The following is a 23,890-nucleotide window of genomic DNA, read 5'->3' as shown; positions in this document are numbered from 1 at the left end:
GTAGTGTGATCGTTAACAGATTGTTTCCTTCCTCTAGCCCTGGTTTCCCCAGCTGGATAATGAGCAAGTTGGGAATCCTGTCAAACTGGAACTTTCTCAGGAGTAGACAGAGGTTAAAGTGCTACAGATTCAAAATTGTACCTGTCACAGGTGACATATGGAAACATACCCAATCACTGACACATTCAGCCATGACCAGATAGAGGTGCCTATTTAGGAATACTGAAAACTCTGGGGATTTTTAACTAAGAGAAATTGACAGACAGCTAATCTGGGTGTCAAAGACATCAAAATTCTTTGTCAGAGTCCATTTGTTTCTTAGGTACTCTTGGAATAAGGACCATTAAGCATTACAAATTCTAAGTACTTTGTATTTTTGACCACTTGCTCCATATGCCTGGCACTCTCCCTTTGTAAGCCCATGTCCTACTTTGAATTTTATAGCATATATCAACCTGATACATGGAGTTGTGCAGTTAATTGCTATCTGACACCCATGTCCCCAAAAGCCCTTCCTGTAAACATAAATTTTCTGTGAGGAAGAACTTTCTTTTGTTCTCTGTCCCATATATAGGAAAGGCAGAGGGCGGTGCTTAGAGTCTATGTATTAGAATGATAATCATTTTAAGTAGCACCCTGACCTCAGAATCAGCCCTTAAGGCATTGTGGTCTGGCTGAAAAGCCCAGGGGAGCATTTCAGACATGAAAAGCCAAGACCCTGTGACAAAAAATATTCTACATGAAGGATCTCGGTGGGTGAGACCCCAGTGGAAGGAAGTGGCCACCAAAGAAGTACTTTTCTCTGAGGGGAGGAGAGAACTTCCAGTTTGCTGACGGCCTTGTTGAGGTAGTGGATCCAAAAGGCTTCCATAGCCAAGGCAGCTCATATCAAGAGCCTTGGGTGATCACTGATGTCAAACATAAGAGTGTTTTTTGTTAAACAACAAGAGTCTCTGTGCACTAACTTCCTATGCAGGACGTTTGTCATCAAAGAGTTGTATCATGAAACTTAGTATTAAAACTTGTTCTCAAGAATAATTTTCTTTTAGTGTATTAAGTGGAGGATATTCTCATGTCTCAGAAGTTATAGTTATGTCTAAGAGCTTGCAAAAGATGTATCATTCTTGGGTTCTAATTTAAAGATAATTAAGTTTCTAAAAGGAAAGAAGGGGGAGGAAGGAAGGGAAAAGAAGAAGGGAAAAAACAAAATCACCTTCAAGATGCAATAACTTTGAACAACCCTTGTCTGGACTGTTGAGGAACAGTTTTTTGTTGTTATTTTTCTTCTTTCTTTTTCTTTTTCTTTTTATTTCTCATACTAAGTATTGAACTTCTTACCTAGAATAAAGTTAATCCTCTGTATATAAAGTTAAGTGAAAATAGATCTTAGTGAAATACAGGACTGGAACAGGAGAGGGAAGAGGAAGAGGTGTGGAAGTGTGGGTGGGAGGACAGGTACAGTGGGAAGAGTTACTATGTTCCTACTGTTGTATTTATGAAATGCATGAAAATAAATAAAAATAAAATCTATGTATTATATAAGTGAATCTTTAGGCTTCATGCAATGCTAATAAATAGGTATTATTGCTTTCTGCATTTTTCAGGTGAGGAAATCGAGGTTTAGAGACTAAAGGAACTGGTTTTAGACCAAGGAAGTCTACCCTGGTACCTCTGTTTCAATGATGCCGATGCTACAGTTTTTTGCATGTGATTCCTATTTAAAGCTAGGCATTTTGGAATAATCTTCGAACATATCCAGGATGATAAATACACTTCAAAGCTTCCATTTCTTTCTGCAAAGGTGGCAGAATCTCAGGTGTGAGTCATAACACATTCTTTGTCATAAATAATTAATATTTATGGAGTTCCTGCTCTACCATTTGGGTTGAATGTGTTAGAGATACATGGGTTACCATATGAAGGAGATAAATGTTATCAGATGAAAGCAAAAGTGATGCTGATAGAGTGTAGATAGGTAGATAACTATACACGGTAACCTCTGCTCACTATTAGATAAGAGGTACAAACTTTTGACTCCCTAATGCTTCTATTGATCTTAGCCAATCTACATAAATATCATCCAGTAACACTTTAGATGAACTATTCTTACATTTATTTCTTTTCCCACCTTTCTTTCTGGATCACATTACTTCCTTCTGGGATCCTTTCTTCCTGAAGTACATTCTCAGTAAACTTGATAGGTCTTGCTTAGAGCTCAGGATAAGACATTTTAAAAAAAAGCCTTTTGGTAATTGTGATCCCAGAAGCCATCAGGGTTGTGGGGATCACGTGAGGAAGAGTAAGCTATGGCTGAGGTTGTTGGAGGGACTTGAAGAGGGGTTGGGGTTTAGAGTAACCCTTGATGGCATGGGCATCGTGGATTAGAAGAAAAAAGGAGAAAACTTACTTTTTGGAAGGAACGAGAGGGGTGAGGAAGTGACAGCAGGAGGAGAGGAATGATGAAGGGCCCTGAGGCACTGAATGCATCCCAGTGGATCTGGAAAGAGGATCCATAGTTGAGTCTCACTGGGCTGAAGGAAACTCCTGGGTGCTGAGTGATGGGAAGAAGAATTTTGTTGTCTCTTCCATGGAGGAGATACATAGCAGAATGGTTATGAGTCTATACCATGAGTCAGACTAGTCTGGCCTTAAATCCCTGCTGTAAAATTTATGTGGCTTTGAATGAGTTAGTTAACCTCTGCAGGGGTTTTTCCCTCTCTAAAATGTCATAATAGCTCCTACCACGGAGGGTTATTATAGAGATTAAGTGAGAAAATGCATCTTTACTTTTTAGAACACTGACTCTCAATAAGGTCTCATTAAATGTGATTATTATTGCTGCTATTTTATTGAAAGTTATACTGTGGATAAGCTCAATTTCTTCCTTTAAATATTTGCAGGTTTCATGCATAAAAACTGACCTTGATTGCCAACCCTATCTCGGAAGCGTCTCTGAGCTGGTAAGAGTTGCCTTCTAACTCACACAACTGAGATCATGGAAAGGGGGAAGTGACTCACAGAATGGCAGGTCCAGAGGCTCCCTGGAAAACATCATTCGGCAATTCTTCCAAATTATTATTATCACTTAGGTTCCTGGGGATGGAGTTGAGGAAAGAATAAGAGAAACATAAAGCCATGTAAACAGCGCTGTTGTAAGAGCCATTTCCCTCTCAATGGCCTGGCCAAAATAGTCAGGGATACTTACAGTTCATCTAGTTGGGTTCCATTGAATGCACAGTTGTGTATTTCTTGAATCCCATTCTTATTCAGCCATCTGAAATAAAAGGCCCATTCAGATACCAATAATGTCAGATGCAAACAGTACAACAGCCTTATAATTGGGAGCTCTGGGGCAAGGCCAGATAGCACAGGTAAGAGGCGTAAACAAAATTCTACCCTTAAAATCTGGGGACAGACATGGAAGGGAGACTGATTCATCATGGTATAATCTTTTCTAACTTCCAAAGTTTGCATTATGTGCATGTCTTACCTAATCAAAATAATAAATGAAATTTAATTTTGTAAAGGCACACTGAGGCGCTGTAGCCTGGATTCTGTAACCATAGGATCTTCACATATATACTATATACTATGGGCTGTGGGTATGGGGGGAGGGGCCCAGATGGAGAGTTTTCCTGTCCTGAAGGGCAGCGATCATGCAATTATTGAACAGGTGTTTCTAAGACAGAAAAAGAACATTTTGTGTCACCTTTCTCTGAGACCTAAAGCCTCTGACCCATGCTCACCCATTGCAGCAGGCCTGGCTGTCATCAAAAAGTGATCTAATTAAGTTGTCAGACAACCTGAACATCTCCTGTGACCTGTAAGAACCTGGTTATTGGAGGTTTGTGGAGGTGGCTCTGGGTTAAGGTAGAATGGAAGAGAAATCAATTACAGTGACTGTGGGCTGGGGTGGGGTGTCCTGGCGTGAGCAGTTATGGAAGGAGACTCTGGAGGAGTTGCGGCTGGGTTTAAAGCAGTCATCCTGATATTGCTAAAAAGGTCAGTGAGCAGGCTTGTCTGGACAGGGGAGCCCAAGGACACCCTGGGCTGCCAGTTCTGCCTTGCTTTGCTACTGTGTGGATCTGAAAACAAAAAGCAGACATCCAAGGTCGGGAAGAGGGAGCCAAAGAGCCCATGCCTACCTACTCTTGTTTTGCTATCAGGTTCTCTTCTCGGTCAGGTTCAGTGGGTTTACAAATAACACTGTTCAAAGAGCTGGCTCAGAGAAGCTCCTGTGTGTTCAGGGCTCTATTCTGTGTGCTGCTATGGGTACCTGGAAATCGCTTAAAATCACAGAAGAGCAACATACATCTTTTTCTTCCTCCTGAAAACCAGTTAGTTAAATGAATCTGGAGAGGAGAAAGGTACATCTTTGAAAACTTTAGCAACGAACAGGTGAGTTTTGATGGCAAAGAGGTAGCTATGGATCCCCATGCTGCCTGTGCCCTGCCTACCCATGCAGAAATCTTTCCTAGGGCCATCCAGGCTCCTGCCTTACTTATCAGCCTGACCTTAAGGGAGGAGAAATGCTGCCCCTAACCTGTAGGGAGTGATCCTGAGGGTTTTGAACCAAACGTGGGGCCTATCAAACTTTTTCTGCAAAGTGCTAGATAAAAAATTCTTGGTTTTGTGGGTCAAGAGACAAAATCAAAGAGATATGGATGCCTTAGATAGGTACTGTTTTTACTGATTAAATTGAATGATCAATAATGAGTCATCACACAGAAAGCAAAGTATGTCCAGAACTCCTGCCCTCAGTTTTCCATTATGTTATAGGATCCTCAAAATACCGAGAAAGAGCAGCTGGCCTTAATTCTTTCTTTTATAATTATTATTTTTTATTTAGCCTTATTTATTTGAAAGGCAGAGAAAGAGAGAGAGAAAGAAAGAGAGAGAGAGATCATCTTTTATCTTCTGGTTCACTCCCCGTTGCCTGAAACAAGGCTGGGCCAGGTCAAAGTCAGTGGTCTGGAACTCAATCCAGGCCTCCCATGTGGACAGCAGGGACCCAAGTACCTGCACCTGCTGCTTCCCAGGCTGTGCATTCACAGGAAGCTGGATCAGAAGTGGAGTATCTGGGACTTGAATCCAACAACATATATGAGTGTGGGCATCCCCCACGGTGGCTGAACTGCTGTGTCTCACAAATGACCTTTAAATGCAATACTAGCCTCTTAAGAGAGGGAGTGATTGTTATAAAAGCAGATGAGGAGGAAGATGGTGACAACCTGGACAGAACTCAACTCAAGGAAAAGATCTTAGTCTTCTTGTCCCCTTGTGTGCTCACTTAGCAGAGCTCCTCATCCTAAAGTGTGAAGGTCCTGGGAGACCTGGCCCATAAAATCTTATTGAGGAGTAGAAAGGGAGATAGAAGATCCCCTCTCTAGGGACTAGACTGTGCTGGGAGCTGTCACACATGCAACCTCATTTTATTGCATTTGAATTAGACTGTTCTGGTCATGGTGAGGTGGGGCATCATGGGGTATGGGAAGAGCTCAGGGGCTTCCATAGGATCAATTGCCCGAGTTACTAACCACGTATATGATACTCCTTCATTGTTGGGCTGTTGTTTAAAAAAATATTTATTTGTAGAACAGAGCATTAGAATTTGGAAAAGTGCTACTGGATACAAAGCATTTCATCGTCAGTGCCATTTTGCCATGCTTTTTTTCCTGCATGCACTTGGATATCCCTACCTGGAAAAAATGCTTCTGCCTAAGATAAACCAGACAGACTATGAATAGCTGGAGACAAGCTGCATTGAGCAGAAGTCTTCTGATTCCATTATCTGCAGATTAAGGGACAGTCAAGGAAAGAAAAATAGATGTTGTCCTCACAAATGGGAATTTATCTTTTAGAGACGTGTCTGAGAAATGTTGACTGTTAAAAGAAAACTATCGTCTTTAAAAGTATGTTTCTAAATTCCAGGAAATCGCTCAGTGTCCATGAACAAGAGTTAGGAAAGAACAGACAAGAGCTACATGTTTCTTTCATGGCTTTCAGCTAAAAATATGCAATGAAATGTATTTTAAAAAATAAAACAATGAGAAAGGATGGCACCTGTCATACCAAAAAAAAAAAAAAAACCCTCAAAAATTTGTAAGAGAGAAAAAGAAAATGCTCTTCTTATAGATGGAATTTCAATTCCTCCCCCAGTTGTCATTATGAGACCTTTCATGGATCTCATGAACGCTTGGGCAGCCCATCGTGCCGATCTCTTGGTCATCCTGGAGAGTGAGTGACTTGCCATCCTGGCTGCTTGCACAAAAGGTTAGAAAGTCATTCATTAATGAGCCAGAACATTTCAAAACTTTCCCAAAAGTCAGAGGGAGTAACTCAAGCTCATTCAAAAAGGTTCCAAGAAAATGAGACGTGCTCCTCCTCTTCTCTGCCTGGACCTGACCAGGAGCTATGTGGCATGGCCATGGGAAATGACCATGTCTGCCCGAGGCAGCTTCCTCTTTCTTGTGTGCTTTGGACGACTAAAGCCTTGCCAGGAAATAACTAGCTTTATTGATGCCTGAGTTATTCTGTCCTTTGGAACAGATGCTGCAACATGGGAGACCATCATTCAAAGAGCAATTTTAAATACTTGATTTGCACCATGGAATAATAAATTATTAATATGACTCCATGTTGTGATTCTGCAATGTAAAGATGAGAAAAAAACACAGAACGAGAGAATGATTTAAATGGCGAAATGCTTAAGTTATTCAAACAAAATGGAGTGTCCATTATGAGAAGATCATTCAGTGAAAAATCAGATGTTACTCTGTTGGAATCCCCTCCCCCCTTACTTACAAAATCACACTTTCAAAACTCAGCCCCACAAAGGAATTCCTTTCAACTGTCTGGATGTTGATGTTGTCTTGAATGTCTCTAGAAGAAAGTGCAGACAAATTAGCTGTTTACGTGAATCCTGCTGATGCCATATTCCCACATTTGGTTTTCTTGGCACTATGTCCCTTCTTAGCTGAGGTAATCTTTTAATACAATTATTGTCCGGAGGATGATTAATTCAATGTTTGGGAAATAAATGGCCACCAATTTATTGTATGTCAGTTCCTTTGAAATTGCAGACAAATATGTCTTCTCTCTCTGAAGGTTTCCTTAGCTAATTTCACTCTGTTGAGATTCTAGCATCACTTAATAGCCTTGCCTACAAAGTTGGTCTCTGTTCAACATGGCAGTCACTTAAGTTGACTTTTTCTTTATACCAGACTTCCATATTCACTTTACTCAGGCCTTCTTTCTTCGAACTCAATCCCCTTCTTACAGTTAAATATCTTACTCTGTTCTCCTTGGATTACAGAACAATTTTATCATCAGTTTTACTCTTCCTGAATGAAAGGAGTGAGAAAGACTCAATTTTCCCCTCACCTTTTATATTCCTCATTCCCCCATCGAAGTCCCTCTGGTTTAACATACCAGGGCAATGAGTAAATGCCTTGGAACATTAGAGAACTTCTGGGAGATTCTATTTCTTTCCCCACCTTTACTCCTTATATCCTTATATTCCTTCCCACCATTTTCCTTTCAAGTCTATCCATATTTTTATAATTGGAAAGAAAGCTGCCATTCTATTTTTCCTGTTCTCTTCTTCTTTCAAAGTACAGATCCCTTGGGAAAAGGCAAACTTATTATGTCACTAACCCTTTAAGAAGAACTTGTCAGATAATTTCTTTATGCCTAGGGTAGCAAGGGACTTCTGGAAGGAACAGGAGAGGATGTTGGAAAACAGGGGAGTTGCAAGGGGAGAGTAAATGAAAAAAAAAAAAAAGGAATGATTTCCTGATTTTATTGCAGGTTAGCTCTGTTGCCAATGCTCTTGTCCAGGAGCTTGTTGTTTTCATCCAAACTACTATAGGCTGACCTAGATAGGGTAATACCAAGGGCCTTGCTGCTTGCCTTCCAATCTCTGATCACCCAGAGCAGCACGTTTGGTGGATAGAGTTAGTAACTTCTCATGGAAAAACTTACAGTAAAACCTTCTGCAGAGACTGAATCTTGTGAACAGTTGGCAAGTGCCTGATACCTGTGTTGGATATTAACCTAGAGAGAGACAAAATGAGAGTGATGAAAAATAAAGCTGGCTATTTAAACAATTGTTAGGTTGACTTTGGAAAGTTCATATTCTATCAGTTTTGAATGACCAGAAAAACCCATGAAAAAAGCTCAACATTATATTATATTTATGTTTTATTCTTTAGGTTCTAACTGAGGTCTCATCAGCTGTTGAGTCCTTAGATGTTGCTCCCCGTCTTCGTGGAGGAACGACACAGGACCCTGCGCTGTTCTTTTGTCTGCTCGGCCCTCCCCAGGTTTGCTGCTGGTTCTTCCCGGGCTGGCTACCGTCCCTTCCACCTCCGTGGAAGGGCGGTTCCCCCTGCCACCTTCCCCACTTCCGCGGGGGAGCGGCACACCGCCGGCCGGCTCTCTCGGGGGCTGCACAGGTGTTCCCTCAGATGTTCCCCTTAGATGTTCCTGGTGCATGTTGTCTCTCTCCTCCTTTATAGTCCTCTTCCACCAATCCCAACTCTGCTACCCACACGCCGAGTACGCTGCTCTCCTCCAATCAGGAGCAGCTCCTGCAGCTTGTCAAGTTGGTGAGAGGCAGCTGGGTAGAAGCTGTTGCCTCCTCTCCCAGCGCCATATTGTGGGAGAGCAGATGCATAGAATAAGTCTTAATTCCAGTAACTTAGTCTAGTCCGAGTTGCTCCCCACACTTAGAGAGCAAAGAACACTTGAGACATAAGGGCACCAGTGTGCTACAGTGCACATTTTTTAAAAGATCATTAATATTCAAAAGCAACTTCGAAGAAGATAGCAGAATTTTTCTAAATTGTCTATTTCCAATGTCTTCATACTTGTTGGATAGCTGCCTTTTGATTAATCCAAAGATCTCTGAAGTTAGCACATGGGATTCCATGGCCTTAGAACCCAGGGCATGCAGGAGACCTAAACTGAACCAGTCCACCTCATGCCTGGGAAGTGATTAGGAGGAGGCTGGTGAGAGCTGAAACTTCCTCTGCCATCACCTCGAGACAGTCCGTAAACTCCTGCAAGGTGAAACTTCCAGACCTAGGGTGAGCCTTCCCCAAGGCCTTACTGTCCTGAACTGCCTTCTCCAAGAAGCAGAGCCTGAGATGAAGGTTGGCATGGATAAATAATTGACAATGTGACTAAAGAGCATTCAGGATGAAGGGTGTGGAACTGGGAAGGAGGAAAACTAACCAGCACCAGGACAGATGATTGAGTTGGCCAATTGTCTCCTTAATCCCAAGGACTTGATTTAGGAGATTTGGGAATATATCTCAGAACTGTTTGTACGAACAGAGAGTAGTGAAGCGAAGGCTTTATTCATAGACTCTTATTTCCTACTGATTAAATTTGACCCTAGGGGGTTAATGCCCCTTTTCTGGTTTGGCCATTTTTGAGTACCCAGTATGTTCCTTATAGATGTCTTTATAGTGACGTAGAAGAAACACCAGAGGCCGGCACCGCGGCTCAATAGGCCAATCCTCCACCTAGTGGCGCCGGTACACCGGTTTCTAGTCCCGGTCGGGGTGCCGGATTCTGTCCCGGTTGCCCCTCTTCCAGGCCAGCTCTCTGCTGTGGCCAGGGAAGGCAGTGGAGGATGACCCAAGTCCTTGGGCCCTGCACCCCATGGGAGACCAGGAGAAGCACCTGGCTCCTGCCTTCGGATCAGCGTGGTGCACTAGCTGCAGCGTGCCAGCCGTGGCAGCCATTGGAGAGTGAACCAAAGGCAAAGGAAGACCTTTCTCTCTGTCTCTCTGTCTCTCACTATCCACTCTGCCTGTCAAAAAAAAAAAAAAAAAAAAAAAAAACAACAACAACAAAAAAAAAACCAAAACACCAGAGCAGGGATGAGGAGGCATTGAGGGTCAGGCTAGGTGCCATTCAGTTCCAGCTGCGTTAAACTAGATGAACTTGGGTGGAACTGTCTGCTGGGCAGAGGTGAAGGCCTCCGGGTGGTGCGTGGGGATTGTCTGGCACACTGCTCTCCACCACCTCCCTCACTCCTGTTCTTCAGACCCCTCCCAATAGCTCTGCAGTCCCGTTTCCTTCTTCTGTGTATGACCAGCCTAAGCTGGAGTTGGTCTTGGTGGCTGATAACCTAAAGAACCCTCATTAATATCCCCCTCACAGCAAAGGAGCACGTGTCTTGTGGTTTATGACTCTTAAGTAGACTGTAGTGTCTTGTTATCTGTTTCTATATTCAGAGTCTATGAATCCTAACTATGGGTGGTAGGGAATGGTTTCCAGATGTTTTGTCCCTTCTTGCTTCCTATCATCAACAAAGAACCCATCTCGGTCAACCCTTCTTTTAATTACTTTAACAGTCCTAGAGATGGTCTCTTTTGCTTTTTATTTGGGAAAGAGGTTATTAATGTACAATTTTTGAGAAAATTTATTGTTTTATTTCAATTTTGAAAATTCACATTCAGAAAAATTAACTCTTTTTGGCATAGAGGTCTATGAATGAAGACAAATGCTGGTATACTAGTGTGTAAACACTAGCATGATACAGGTACAGAACACCACCATCGCTGTACAAATTCCCCTTTGCTTTTCCTTTGTTGTTGTCCTGTCCTACCACCTATACCTAGCAACTGTTGATCAGTTTTCTGTTCCTAAAATTTTGCCTTTTCACAATGCTGTATCAGTGAAATCATTTAGTAGATAGGTTTTGAATGTGGCTTTTTTTTGCTTAGTATAATCCACTCAATGTCCTTCCACATTGTTGTGTGTATCAGTTCATTTTTTATTGCTAAGTAATATTCCATGTATGAATGTACCATAGCTTGTTTATCCAGTTGCCAATTGAAGGCCATACAGGTTGTTTTCATTTTCACAGAAAGTGTGTGTGTGTGTGTGTGTGTGTGTGTGTACACAAGTTTACTTCAAAAAGGTCATGGGAAATGGAATTAAAGCGAAATTTATTTTGGTTCAAAAAATTGAAATCCATGCATACAGGGGGTCTTTAAAAAGTGGCTCACCAAAATGTGTGCCATGAAAAAGGATGCCTGATTTTAAACATTTTCTACATTTGTGTGCAGTTTGCTTCTGTGTTTGTGAAAACATTGGTTTTTATTTCTCTTGGGTAAATACCTGGGAGTGGGATTGCTGTGCTGAATGGTAAACATGTGCGTAACGCTGAGAACCCACTGCACCATTTTCCAAAGTAGCTGTACCGTTTTCATTTCCACCAGTAATCTACGAAAATTCTAATTGCTCTGCACCCTTTGGTTATTTAAAATAGCATTTTCTTTGAATATAAAAGTCATACATATTTATTGTGAGATTTATGAAAAATATGAAGACACAGAAAAAGTGAAAAGCAGCTGGAGTCACTAGTATCCAGAGATAGCTTCAGTTAACATTTAGAGTTTGATGCTTCTATCAAAACAAATGACGTTCTTAGTGGCTCTCCACAACCCCTGAGATTCTACTCATTCTCCACAGGAACATTGCTGTGACTCTAAATACCCACTAGGCTAACACAGTCCCATTCTACACTTGTTATTTAGTTATATCCAGCCCTCCGCTGGTTTTAGATCTCTCTTGTGATCACCCAGTTTGAGCCATCAAAGCAGGAATCATATTTAATATTCTGACAATTCTATACTATTGTGTATAGGTTTGGAATGCAGTATGTGCTTGTCAAATATGGGGTTAATTGCTTGATGTTTCTAAGACATTTATTGCTTCTGTCACCCAGAATGCATTAAAACCCCTCTGTAGCTATTTTACTCATCAGATATGACTGCTACTTGGTAGAAATGAATCTTAAATGAGTTCAGGAAGGTCTGGAGACCAGGAGTCAGGAGAACCTCATGCCAACTAGCCATTTCTCTCTCCAGAACAGAGAGGGGTTGATGGTGAATATCAAGGGAGCTGTATTAAACAGTTCTTTGCCAGCTTCTCATACTCTACATCCAACTTTTACTCTAGGTGTTTCCATGCCAACCACCTGCATACCTGCATACAAGCTTACATGCCTCAGCTAGTAGGCTGGTTTTTTTTTTTTTTTTTTTGTCTGGGACTTCTCTGCCACCTCCATGTGGATGCACTTACAGGTACCTGCTCAACCATTCTGAGGGATGTGCAAAGCTAGAAGTGCTAGAGACTCCTGACTACCAGTGGACTTCTCTCTCCCCTATCTTGGGTGATTAATTCTGAGTATATTTTACATATGCCTAAAAGGGCTCTAGCACCACTGAACTCCAATCCCCTGGTGATGTTCCACTTGGTAGATCATTCTTGAGTTGGCATTCCTTCTTTCCTTGTCTCCCTCCTCCTGGTCATCCAAACTCTTTCTTTGGGTCTGGATGCAAAAATATACTACTTCCACGTGAATCCTTATTCAGACATTGTTTTGGAGAACCTAGCCTAAGACATATGCCAGATTGCACTGAATTTCACATTTTACATAGAGTTATCAATGGTTGCCATCTCCATTTACTACCTTTCTGTCTCAGTCCTTATTTTCTGTTTTATTGTCCTTGTTCCTTATTGATATTCCTTATTATCCAATGTTTCTAGAAAGAATTGTCTGCATGTGCTTTCTTCATTTTCTGATATCTCTTTCATTTTCATCCTATTCAAGCTTGTTTTTATTGTGCATCTCTTTATCACAACTACTGTTGTCATGCCAAAATTCCACCAACTGACCAACCACCAAATTTTATGGCACTTAAATTCTCATTTTGTTAGACCTTTCTGGGTCATTTAGTACTTTGTGCCATTCTCTCTTTTATTGGCTTCTGTTGTATTGTAGTCTTATTTCTCCTTCCCAGTTACTTCCTTTTTAGTGTTCTTTGTTGATTTGTCTTTGTTCATTTGTACTCTGGGCATTCTGCCTTTTTTCTCTTTTTTCATCTTCCAAGGTAGATCTCATTTCCCATGGCTTTAAGGAGTATCAGTGTGGTAGCTCCAGAGTCATACTTGTATCCCTATCTCTAGTCTATTGCTAAATAAAACTTACTTCAGTGGTGGTCATCTGGCCTGCCAGTTAAAAACCTCACCCTTGTGCTGTGTCAGAGAACCTGGGTTTGATTCCTGGCTCTGGCTCCTTACTCTATTTTCTTGTTAATGCAGGCTCTGAGAGGCAGCAGGTGGTGGTGCAAGTAGTTGGTTCCCAGGTAAGAGGCCTGGATTGTGTTCCAGCTCCCACCCTCAGCCTGGTATAGCTCCTGTCATTTTGGGCATTGGGATGGCATCTCTCTCCTTCTCTCTCTGCTTCTTAAATAAAAATAAACTTACTTTTCATATCTTCTTGAATGCCTCATTGACGTAGCTAACTCAATCCCTCCCCCACCATCAGTTCCACCAAACTACTCTTCTGCAATTCTCCATAAAAAGTATTGTCATCTATCAGTTACTTGTCAGAAATGTAACTGTTCATCTTGATTGCTTCTTTCTCACTCTCCAATATTCAGTCCTTCTCAGTGTCCTCTTAGATGCCATTTCCAAAATATATCTTGATTCCCTGTGATTTTTGTCCAACTACCCTGGCACCATTCTAAAGCCACTGTGATTCTTCCTCCAGATTTCTGTAATAGTCTCCTTCTTTTTACACATTTGTTCTTATTTTATTAATTTTTTTATTTGAAAGGCAGAGCTTGAGAGAGAGAGAGAGAGAAATATCTTTTATCTACTGGTTCTTTTCCCAAATGGCCGCAACAACCAGGGTTAGGCCAGACCAAAGCTGGGAGCCAGGAGCTTCTTCCAGGTCTCCCCTGTGAGTTCAGGGGCTGAAGCACTTGAGCCATCTCCCACTGCTTTCCCAGGAACATTAGCAGGGAGCTGGATAGGAAATTGCAGCATCCAGAACTTGAACTGGTACCCATATGGGATGCCAGTATTGCATGTGGTGGCTTTACCTGCTACGCTGCATCGCCAGCCCTACATATTTGTTCTTTTTGCAATCCATTTCCCATATAGCACACAGAGCAGCCTTTAAAAAAAATGTAACTCAGATGGCCTCACTCCTCTGCTGCTAAGGCTTTCACATTTTCCTGTAACACTCTGTACAATTTATACTCCTTACTGCCTGCTCTGGTAACTTCGTCACATGTTTTGTGGTTTGTTAACCCAAGCTCAAGCAGGAATTTCACCCTCAAAGTCATACAGTGCGGGAACTCCATCTACGTGTAGTTTTGAGTGGTGGAGCTCCTGGGAATTAATTAGCATTAGAGAAGGTCATCAGAGTGGCGCTCCACGGTTGAATCCTGGTGGCTTTCTAAGAAGAGACGCAGAAGATTCAGGAACATACGGAGACACACACGTGATCATTGTCTCTTGCCATGTCTCTCTGCACTGCCTTGGGACTCTCCCAGCAGGAAGGTCATCACCAGATGAGGCCCCTGGACCTCGCTCCTAGAGAGCCTTGAGCCAAAATAAATCTTTCTCTTTTTAAAAACTAAAATAGCCTATCTCAAGTATTTCAGTGTCATAACAATAAAAATGGCCAAATACACAAGCTATTCCTCCAGTATAATTTAGCCCCTGGCTTCCTCCCAGTTCCTCAGATACACCTAAGGTCTTCCCTGACTCAGGTATTTGCATGTACTTTATCGGAAAGGCTCACTAACCACGTTTCACCTGGAAAACTCCCAGTTCTTCAGAGTTTAGATACATGTGCCATTTCATCACAGAGGTGCTTCTTGACTGCCAATTGAAATTGGGGCATCTGATTTATTCCAGGTATAATCATATCCTCTTTAGTACTCACCCAAATTCTGAAACATGTATCATGTTTATTGATCCAATGTCTATATCTTCCTCCATAATGCAAATGGCATTGGGGCAGGATTTATGTTTTTCCTAAAGACCCACTGTTGGCATAGTGGTTGGCACATAGAATGCACTTGATATTTACTAAGTTCTTTATGCCAGGTCAATTGCTATGTGCTGTTTGGAGATGAGCACACAAAGAATTATTTACTGCCTATTTTATCATCCCTAACTGATTTGACATTCAATTGGAAGCAACTTGCCTGTCTCTCTGAGTGAATGAATGAAAGTTTATATAATTGAAGGAATGAAGATTTCATGATTGTTTAATGAGAATGACACGTGTTTTCATAACCACTATGCTTATGGAATATATGTCTCTGTCTCTCTCTCTCTCTCTCTCTCTCTCTGTGTATGTATATATATATATATATATATATATATATATCTGTAGATGCACACTGAAATCTGAGTTTTTATAGAACAGAAAACACACTGCAAAAATGACTGAAATTATTCCAGTAGTGCTGACTCGAAGGCACTTAAAAAGATCTAGTGACCATCTAGTGAGATGGATTATTGGTGATAACTCTATGGCTGAGAGTCTCTATAACCCCAAGATAACACAGGAAATGGACTTCGGATGAACACTTAGTTTTCAATTCATTTTTCCCCTCTGATCAATAAATTCATGTCAGATGGAGGCTGGAAGTGGGTAATCAGCTAGGAGCTCTATGTCTCAATGGGTTTGCTTTGGTCAAGTGACTGCTGCAAAATTATTTTGATTCACTCAACCACAGTTTATCTTCAAAAATAGTTAAAGGCCTGAGAGCAGAATGTCAGCAAATTTTTGTCCTGCCAATGGGTCTCTAAAAGAAAGGCCACTGGCTCAGAGCTCTCCTCCGTTAATAGCCAGTTTTATATTCAGAGCTGGCATTAACAATTTTCATGTCTGACTCCCTAATCTTTAGGTTAAAAAATTTAAGTGAGTACTTGGTTGTCAGGATGAACTTAGTGAGGTCCCTGCAATTTCTAGGAACCATTTCTACCTACTTGTCACAGAATAATACACTTCTGTTTCATAAGTAGGTGACCCTGAAGCTTCAAGGACCCTTGTCCTAGACAGCATTGATGCTTTCATTAATTTTCAGTGGTGTTGATGTGTTCCTGCTTCTTCTTAAATTACTAGGGTCTATGTTTGCCTGTGTTGCACCAGATTGTATACCATTATTCCAGTAAAACCTAAGTCCCATCAATGGGAGGAAGCCAGGGATATTTGCCGTGGCTTCAGGAAGCTTTCAGGGGTAACAGAGATGAAGCACTCAGAAGACTGTATGATGCTCAAGTGTGTGCAATTGATTGTGTGTCTTGGAAAACCAGCTAATCAGCTAATCATTTGAGTGGGAATGCAAAGGGTTGGAGCCTGAGTGGGAGGGAGGGTAAGGGTAGAAGTGCCACTATGTTCCTAAATCTGTATATATGATATATATGAAACTTGTATAGCTTCAATACAATTTTTAAAAAGTTCAGAGAAGGTGAGAGCAACATGGGCTGGAGTAGCCAGGAAAGACGACTTGTGGGAAAAAAAAGACAAAACCCCGAAGTGTTGGTGAAGGTCAGTGTGCTCCACTCTCTCTGCATTTAGCAAGGGTCTACAGTGGCATCACAGGAGTGGTACGGGAGGGTGGGAAGGAGAGTAAGGCAGAACTGAAAGGGTGAGAAGAGGGAGTGTCTCGAGAACCTTTCAACACAGGGAGAGATCGGTGAGCTTCTTGGGTGAACGTTAGAAGCCACTTTCAGGTGCTGACAAGGGCATTAAGAAGACTTGGGGGTTTCCCGAGCAGAGGTAGCTCGTGTTCTCATTGGTCCATCACCTCAGGGTTTTCTAGTAGCGGTCAGCTCAAACCAAAGACCTTCTATGGAAGTGAATGAGTACTTAGCCTATTGGGCTGAGAAGGTCAGAAAAAAGGACAAGACATTCCTCTTCATCACCGCTGATAATGGAGAATACAATAATGCTTTTTCTCTACTGCACCCCAAACCCACCAGGGCATGGAATGTTCAGTTCTGAGACTGAACGATGTAACAAGAGCAGACCAGCTCTTGTTACATTGAAGATTGAGGCAGGCACATGCAGAGATTTCTATTAGCTACAGATCCTTGCTAAATGGGAATTTACATATCTATATACAGCATGATGAAAGATATTAACATGTGTTTTCTGATCATTAAATAAAGACTTGGCTAGGTATAGTATCACAGAGTTCACAGCTTGAATAGGCTGCTGTGTTGCTGCAGGCAAATTTGATTTCAGGAAGATTTGCTGCTAGTTGCGTGTTCAGTGTACCATTTGTGCAAAAGTGTATTTCATGGTAGTCTAGGTGAAGTGTTTGAAGTGGAACTCCTTTCACAAAAAATTGTTTGCATTTAAGCTATTTGAGTCTCTGTCTCTCTTTTTTTAAAAAATATTTATTCATTTGAAAGGTAGAGTTTCAGAAAGAGAGAGACAAAGACATAGAGAGAGATCTTCCATCTGCAGGTTCACTCCCCAGATGGCTGCAATGGCTGGAGCTGAGCCAAACTGAAGCCAGGACCAGGAGCTTCATCTGGGTCTTCTATGTAGATGCAGGGGGCCAAATACTTGAGTCAACTTCCACTGCTTTCCCAAGTGCATTAGCAGGAAGCTGCATTGGAAGTGGAGCAGCCAGAACATGAACCAGTGCTCATATGGGATGTCTGCATTGCAGGCAGCAATTTGAGTCTTTTTTTTCTTAATTTTTAAAATTTATTTGAGAGGGAGGGAGGGAGGGAGAGAGAGAGAGAGAGAGAGAAAGGCCTTCCTCTGCTGATTCGCTCCCCAAATGGCTACAACAGGCAGAGCTGAGCTGACCTGAAGCCAGGAGCCAGGAACTTCCTCCTGGTCTTCCATGGGGGTGCAGAGGCCCAAGCACTTAGGCCATCTTCTACTGCTTTCCCAGGCCATAGCAGAGAGCTGGATTGGAAGAGGAACACCTTGGAACACAAACTGTGACCATATAGGATTCCAGCACTGCAGGCAGAGGCTTAGCCCACCACACCACAGTGCCGGCCCACCTATTTGAGTCTTTTAAAATCTTTTACAAAAAACATTTTAAATTGCATTTTCTCTTGACTGTTGTGGGAGAAGTTAGGCCAGTGATGGATAGGGATAGAAGAGTGGATGGAACTTAACCGCATACAGTTGTCTCTCATTATTCATAGTTTTGTTCTATAAAGTCACTGTGAACGCTGAATTAGTGCATCACTGCCCCTTGGGAAGTGCAGGGTAGAGCCTTATGATCCTTTGGTCACAACTTTTTTATCATGAGCTCATCAGTAATTAACTTTGTTTTATGTGCGTTTCTGTTTAAAGACCCCATTTGTAATACATATCATTGATTCATTAACATTGAGCCCATAGCTGTCAGCTTTGTAACTCATGCCTGAAGGTAGCTTATCTAACACACATGTTCTCTCTCCAAGGCACGCCATGGCCACCTTGCACCGAGGGGCACAAGACAGCACTTCAGTTGGGGGCCATTTTAAACAGTGAAATCACAAGAAAAAGCACAAACATGGGGAAACGTGGTGAACAGACCACGCAAAGGACGTTTGCTCAGAGCGTGTGAACTGAAGCAAGAAGGCAGAGCACTCCTTACTCATTCTCACGTGGGAACATGTGTCAGGCGACTCATATTCCTCACCTTCCTGCTCATGTGTGTGTCTGAGAATAATGCAGAAGTGCTGCGCATGTTGATGTTGGCGTGTAAGTAAATGTTAGCAATAGGCAAGTGGGAAAATATGAAATCTTCAACTAATGAGGATCATTGCCAATTTTATAAGGTTTGCTGATGTTGATATTTCTGTTAATTAGTAACTGAGAGTAATTAATTAGTAACTGGGAGTTTTTACATCTATGTACAATATGATAAAATATGATAAAAGGTGTTAACGTGTTTTTCGATCATTACATAAAGACTTGGCTAGGTGTAGGATCACAGAATCTTGTAGTTAGAGGACAGAGTGTGTAAGGAGCTGTGGTACAGAGTAGGGCCTTAGATTTAAGATTAGGGTCCCCAGATTGCATACCCTCCCTCTAGCAAGCCATATGGCACCTAGAATTTCACTTACTTTTCAGAATCCATTTTCATTCTCTGTTAAGTGATTTTGTTTAAGGAACAACATGAGGCAGTAAGAGAGTCTAGTTTCCTGCCTTTCCAATCTCATGCCTTCAAGCTGGGCCTAGTTCACTCCTGTATTCTATTCAAACTTGCCTCAGTCTCTATAGAAAGCAGACTCCTTAGGAATCAGGGGAACTTATTAGCCTAAGGGCAGCATTTCCAAGCCTCTGGCCTACTGGTTGGCTACAGATTGTTTTGGTCTAGAGTCCAAGTTCATCAGTCACCCTCTGTTTGGTTGCAGGGCATATAGCATAGCTTCACATGTAGTGGCTCTGGTACCAGAGAATCTGGGTTCAAGTCCTGGCTATATCACTTTTCAGGATGTGCGGCTGGGGGAGGGAATTGGTGTAGTAGTTTAGACACTAGCTGGGATACCCATATCTCATACCAGAGTACATTAGTTGAAGTCCCAGCTCCACTCCTGCTTCTAGCTTCTTGCTAATGCACGAGACACAGGTGATGGCTCAAGTCGTTGAGTTCCTGCCACCTAGATGTGAGACTTGGATTAAGTTTCTGGCTCCTAGATTTGGCCCTAGCATAGACGTGGGAGTGAACCAGCAGATGAGAGCTCTTTTTTTTTTCTCTCAAAGAAATACAAATTATTAACCAAAAAAGAGGTGCAGCCTTAAGGGTTAGTTGAAGTCTCTAGGACTCAGACCCTACACCTTATATCTAGGGGAATCAGATTTACATTTTGGGAAACCTAGCACTGCATCCAGGCTCAGTTGCTGCTGTGGCCATACTCCAGCCTTATAGTGCAGTTGCCAGAGCTGAGAGCCTGCTTGATTTTCCAGTCCTGCTGGGACATGAGTCATGGCCTATATTTTGTCAGCTCTTTTGGGTATTGAAGGCAGTTTCTACCTCCAAGTCCCTGATGTCCCTGGGGGACTTCCATGCCAGCTCAATAGGAAGCCCGATTCCTCCTGCCTCTTTGCTCAAATCACCCCATGCCTGCATGGGTCAACCTTCCTACTTGTCAGACTCTTGTTAGTCTCTGGGTCCAGACCTTTACTAGTCACGGTCACACTATCACCCAGAGGTTTGCTGGGGAGCTCAAGAAAAATTATTTCAAAGACTTGACCAAATTAAAGATGACTTACATTTTTTAATTAAAAAGATATAGGTGATCCACATTTTTAAACATTTTCTGTGGTAATGAATAGTTGTCAGAAATAATGCAACAGGCTGGCGCTGCAGCTCACTTGGCTAATCCTCTGCCTGTGGTGCCAGTACCCTGGGTTCTAGTCCCGGTACGGGCGCCGGATTCTGTCCCAGTTGCTCCTCTTTCAGTCCAGCTCTCTGCTGTGGCCCGGGAAGGCAGTGGAGGATGGCCCAAGTTTTTGGGCCCTGCACCTGCATGGGAGACTAGGAGGAAGTACCTGGCTCTGGCTTCGGATCGGCACAGTGCACAGGCCGGGTGCCGGTGAACCAACAGAAAAGGAAGACCTTTCTCTCTGTTTCTCTCTCTCTCACTGTCTAACTCTGCCTGTCAAAAAAAAAAAAAAAAAAAAAAAAAGATGCAACAAAGCAAATTTTTTCAAACTGGACATATCTGATTTTTTTTCTTTAAGGGAAACTTGGTATATTATTACTGATGTGGAAAATGCAATAAATAGCATTTGAGAGAAATTTGCTACAGGAACTATTTGGAAAAACATGTAAAAATGTATTATTGAAAGTGAGGTAATATGTTATTATGTATGAAAACTCTCTTATTGTGTATTTTTGAAGTCTGGAAATAAGATTTTTAATGAGCTTAAGTTTTTTCAAGAGGTTTTTGAGTGCTTTCATTAAATGCATAAAAATGCAACATCTTCCAGGTAGTTTGTAAGAACACCTGATTGACATTAGGGAAGAACATTTACTAGCTGGCTTGCAGACAGATGTTCGCATCAGAAGAGCATAGAATTGACTCTAAGAATGATGATTCCAGGAGCAAATCTATGGAGTTACTCTGGCGTCAAGTCTACCTATCTTCGTGAAGTTTTGATGTCAGCTTTGACAGCCATTAAAATTTAAGATTGACATGACCTGTGAATTGCTTTTCTCAGTGTTAAACTAAGGATTAAATAAACAATAAAGCCCATCCTATAATATTGCTTTCCCTAAAATATTGCTATCTTAATATATACAGTGGGAGCGAAACAGGATTACTGTGTGATGTAAAATGGTACATAATCAGAGATGATGAAAATGTATACATACATTCTTTATTCATCTTTATTCTATCTTTAAAGTATTGTTTACTTACATGTTTTTGAGTGCACAATACTGCAGTTATTTGTGTATGTGTATCTACTTGATAAATACATAAACCTATATTGAGACATACGCTCCTATTGTTTTGTTTTGCTGGTGAGGTGAGGAATCAAGACCATACCACCCAATGGGTATGATGCTTTGCCTGCGGAGACGGGCCTGACTGCCACGTGTAAATGCTAAACGATTTGTGCAGTGCTGCTCTAGAAAATAGATACAGGATTCATAATCATAATGGTCAACGTGTATTGAACACTTCCTATCTCCAGGTACCGCACCAAGCACTTACCATCGATTATTTTATTTATTCCTCTCCACTACCTTAGGAGGCAGGGATCATTACCACCCTCAGAGCTGAAGGTGCTTAGCTGAGAGAAGTCCAGTTACTTTCCTGGGGCCACGTAAGGAGGCAGAGCTCGAGACCGAACCCAACCCTCCCGAATCGGAAGCCGCCTCGTGCCCGGCCTGTGACAGTGCCGGGTCCCAGTTATGAGAGTGGCCCGGCAGAGGACTGCGTCGTGCTGCTGAGTGCTTGGTGCCCTCCCTCTGGAATGATGTAGCTGTGAGGAAGGGCTTCTTCAGGAGGAGGGAACTGGCTTCCTCGACCTCTGGGATGCATTTCTTTCTTTTTTCTTTTCTTTTCTTTTCCTTTCTTTTCCTTTCTTTCTTTCGACAGACAGTGGACAGTGAGAGAGAGACAGAGAGAAAGGTCTTCCTTTTGCTGTTGGTTCACCCTCCAATGGCCGCTGCAGCCGGCGCAACGCGCTGATCCGATGGCAGGAGCCAGGTGCTTCTCCTGGTTTCCCATGGGGTGCAGGGCCCAAGCACTTGGGCCATCCTCCACTGCACTCCCGGGCCACAGCAGAGAGCTGGCCTGGAAGAGGGGCAACCAGGACAGAATCCGGTGCCCCGACTGGGACTAGAACCCGGTGTGCCGGCACCGCTAGGCGGAGGATTAGCCTATTGAGCCGCGGCGCGGGACCATGGGATGCATTTCAACTTAGCAACTGCGCGTGTCTCTAGAGACACTGTTTCTAGAGGATCTGCCTGCTTTGTTTGAAAAACGAGAGGCTGCAGTGGGGAGAGGAGTTTGGGAAACACTGGATTAACATGGTTAAGCAGTTTCTTTCCTGTGGCATTCTTGGAGCCGTTTCTAGGATACAGTTCATTATAAATGCCCAGCAGAAGGAAGCTGCGTGCTGGCTTTCCCCAAATGCACTGACCTGGGACCTTCTCCCCTTCCATTGCACAATAGCTCCCGAGTTTCATGTTTCCTGGTCCAACCTTGGAATCCCTGCCACAAACTAAAACATGCATGACAATTTCCTTTACTGCAGACGAATTCTCTGAGAACACTGTTAGAACATGGTTGGCAAAGCTCTCACAGGCGGAGTACCACACATTCCTCCACCAGGCTGGAGATCAGAAGGTTTACAGGCTAGAAGATCAGAGCCTGTTGATGAAAGGGAAGCTGAACTTTCGCTCACTTTCTTGTAGCAACTTTGGGTGTTTGAGAGTGGGCTCTGCTGGGTCACCAGGGGGAGATCAAGCAAGCGAGTGCAGAACTCACCCAGAGTTTTCACAGACCAGCAGTCACAGGATCAGATGCCTGCTCCTTCCCGTCAGCCTCTGCACTGAACCGCAGCAGCATGAAAACATGTCGTGGCAAACTGAATCAAAAGGGAGCTAACCTGAGGGGAACCCTTTGACCAAGTGAGCTTGTAAGAAAAAGAAAATCTTGTGATCCGCTACCGACCTGTTCTCCCCGGATGGTAATTTGGACCATGTGGTAGGACACCTTTGTGGCCAGGGAAAAGGTTAGAGTTGCAGAGTGTCCCAGAGTGTCTCCTGAGACACTCAAGTATGAAAGGTGCCACTTTCCAGGATTCTGGAAACCGGTTACCAGTCTTACCCTCTCATAACCCTCGATATGAACATGGTGCAAAGAGTCACATTTGAGGAGAGGCCTTGGGAGAGAGCTCTGGAAACAGCTGTCAGTCAGATCTTCCTGCATCCCCGCTCTGCTTTACTTAGGTTGAGAAAGCGACTTCAAGATCATGAGTCAGGTTTTATAGCTGACCCCTGCAGCTTGGGGACAGGGTGCCTGGTGTCTGGCCTGAGTGAGAGGCTCACTAAGGTGGCCCTGGACTAAGTCACTGAACTCCTAGGAACTCGTTACATGGGCCACCATTCTGTCCCGGAGTTCTCCTGAGAAGACTTGAACATAATCTTGCTGGATGATTTGTTGAGCACACATATTTATGCGACTTCATTTGGCGTCACAGTGAGCTTCTAAGATGAGCACAGGTGTGATTCCCATTTTACAAAGAAGAGGCGAAGTTCACGGAGGCTACATAACTTGCCTACGTCTCTGGACTTGAACTAGAAGGAATAATACTTAATGAGTGTCTATTTTCACATGCTGGCCATTCGTTGTTAATGCCTGACTTGTATTAAAATCACTGAAGCCTGTTCGAATCACAGTGAGGAAGGTACTATTGTTACCTCCATTATATAGACAAGGAAACTGAGGCTTAGAGAGTTGAAGTTTCTGTCTGAAATTGAAGGAATGGAATTTGCAGCTGGGCGTTCTGGCTGCCACAGCTCTCAGTGATGTCTGCCCCTTAGAGCACATTGCCTACATAAAAACTTGTAAAATCCAAAGATCT

The 23,890-nt window shown here is 42.6% G+C and overlaps 1 protein-coding gene and 1 long non-coding RNA gene across 8 annotated transcripts in view; one reads left to right on the top strand and one right to left on the bottom strand.

The window, feature by feature from the left end:
• The window catches only part of FSHR (follicle stimulating hormone receptor), a 162,808-nt gene that overhangs the window by 19,508 nt on the left and 119,410 nt on the right, over positions 1–23,890 (bottom strand). For all 7 annotated transcript variants that reach the window (XM_051842928.2, XM_051842926.2, XM_051842927.2 and 4 more), the window contains 4 exons: positions 7,984–8,055; positions 6,805–6,882; positions 3,206–3,274; positions 3,019–3,093 (listed from right to left, as the gene is read on the bottom strand). In XM_051842928.2, coding sequence (XP_051698888.1) covers positions 3,019–3,093; positions 3,206–3,274; positions 6,805–6,882; positions 7,984–8,055 — 294 coding nt within the window. The remainder of the gene's footprint in view (positions 1–3,018; positions 3,094–3,205; positions 3,275–6,804; positions 6,883–7,983; positions 8,056–23,890) is intronic.
• LOC127490327 (uncharacterized) overlaps positions 2,698–23,890 on the top strand; it is a 292,752-nt gene continuing 271,559 nt past the window's right edge. Inside the window, exons 1-2 of the long non-coding RNA XR_007918252.2 lie at positions 2,698–2,960; positions 8,214–8,324. This is a non-coding gene — a long non-coding RNA (uncharacterized lncRNA). The remainder of the gene's footprint in view (positions 2,961–8,213; positions 8,325–23,890) is intronic.

Source organism: Oryctolagus cuniculus, chromosome 2, assembly GCF_964237555.1.
Source record: "Oryctolagus cuniculus chromosome 2, mOryCun1.1, whole genome shotgun sequence".
Classification (NCBI taxonomy): Eukaryota; Metazoa; Chordata; class Mammalia; order Lagomorpha; family Leporidae; genus Oryctolagus; species Oryctolagus cuniculus.
The sequence above is the reverse complement of the archived record's forward strand: the minus strand, read 5'-3'. Positions and strand labels throughout refer to the sequence as shown.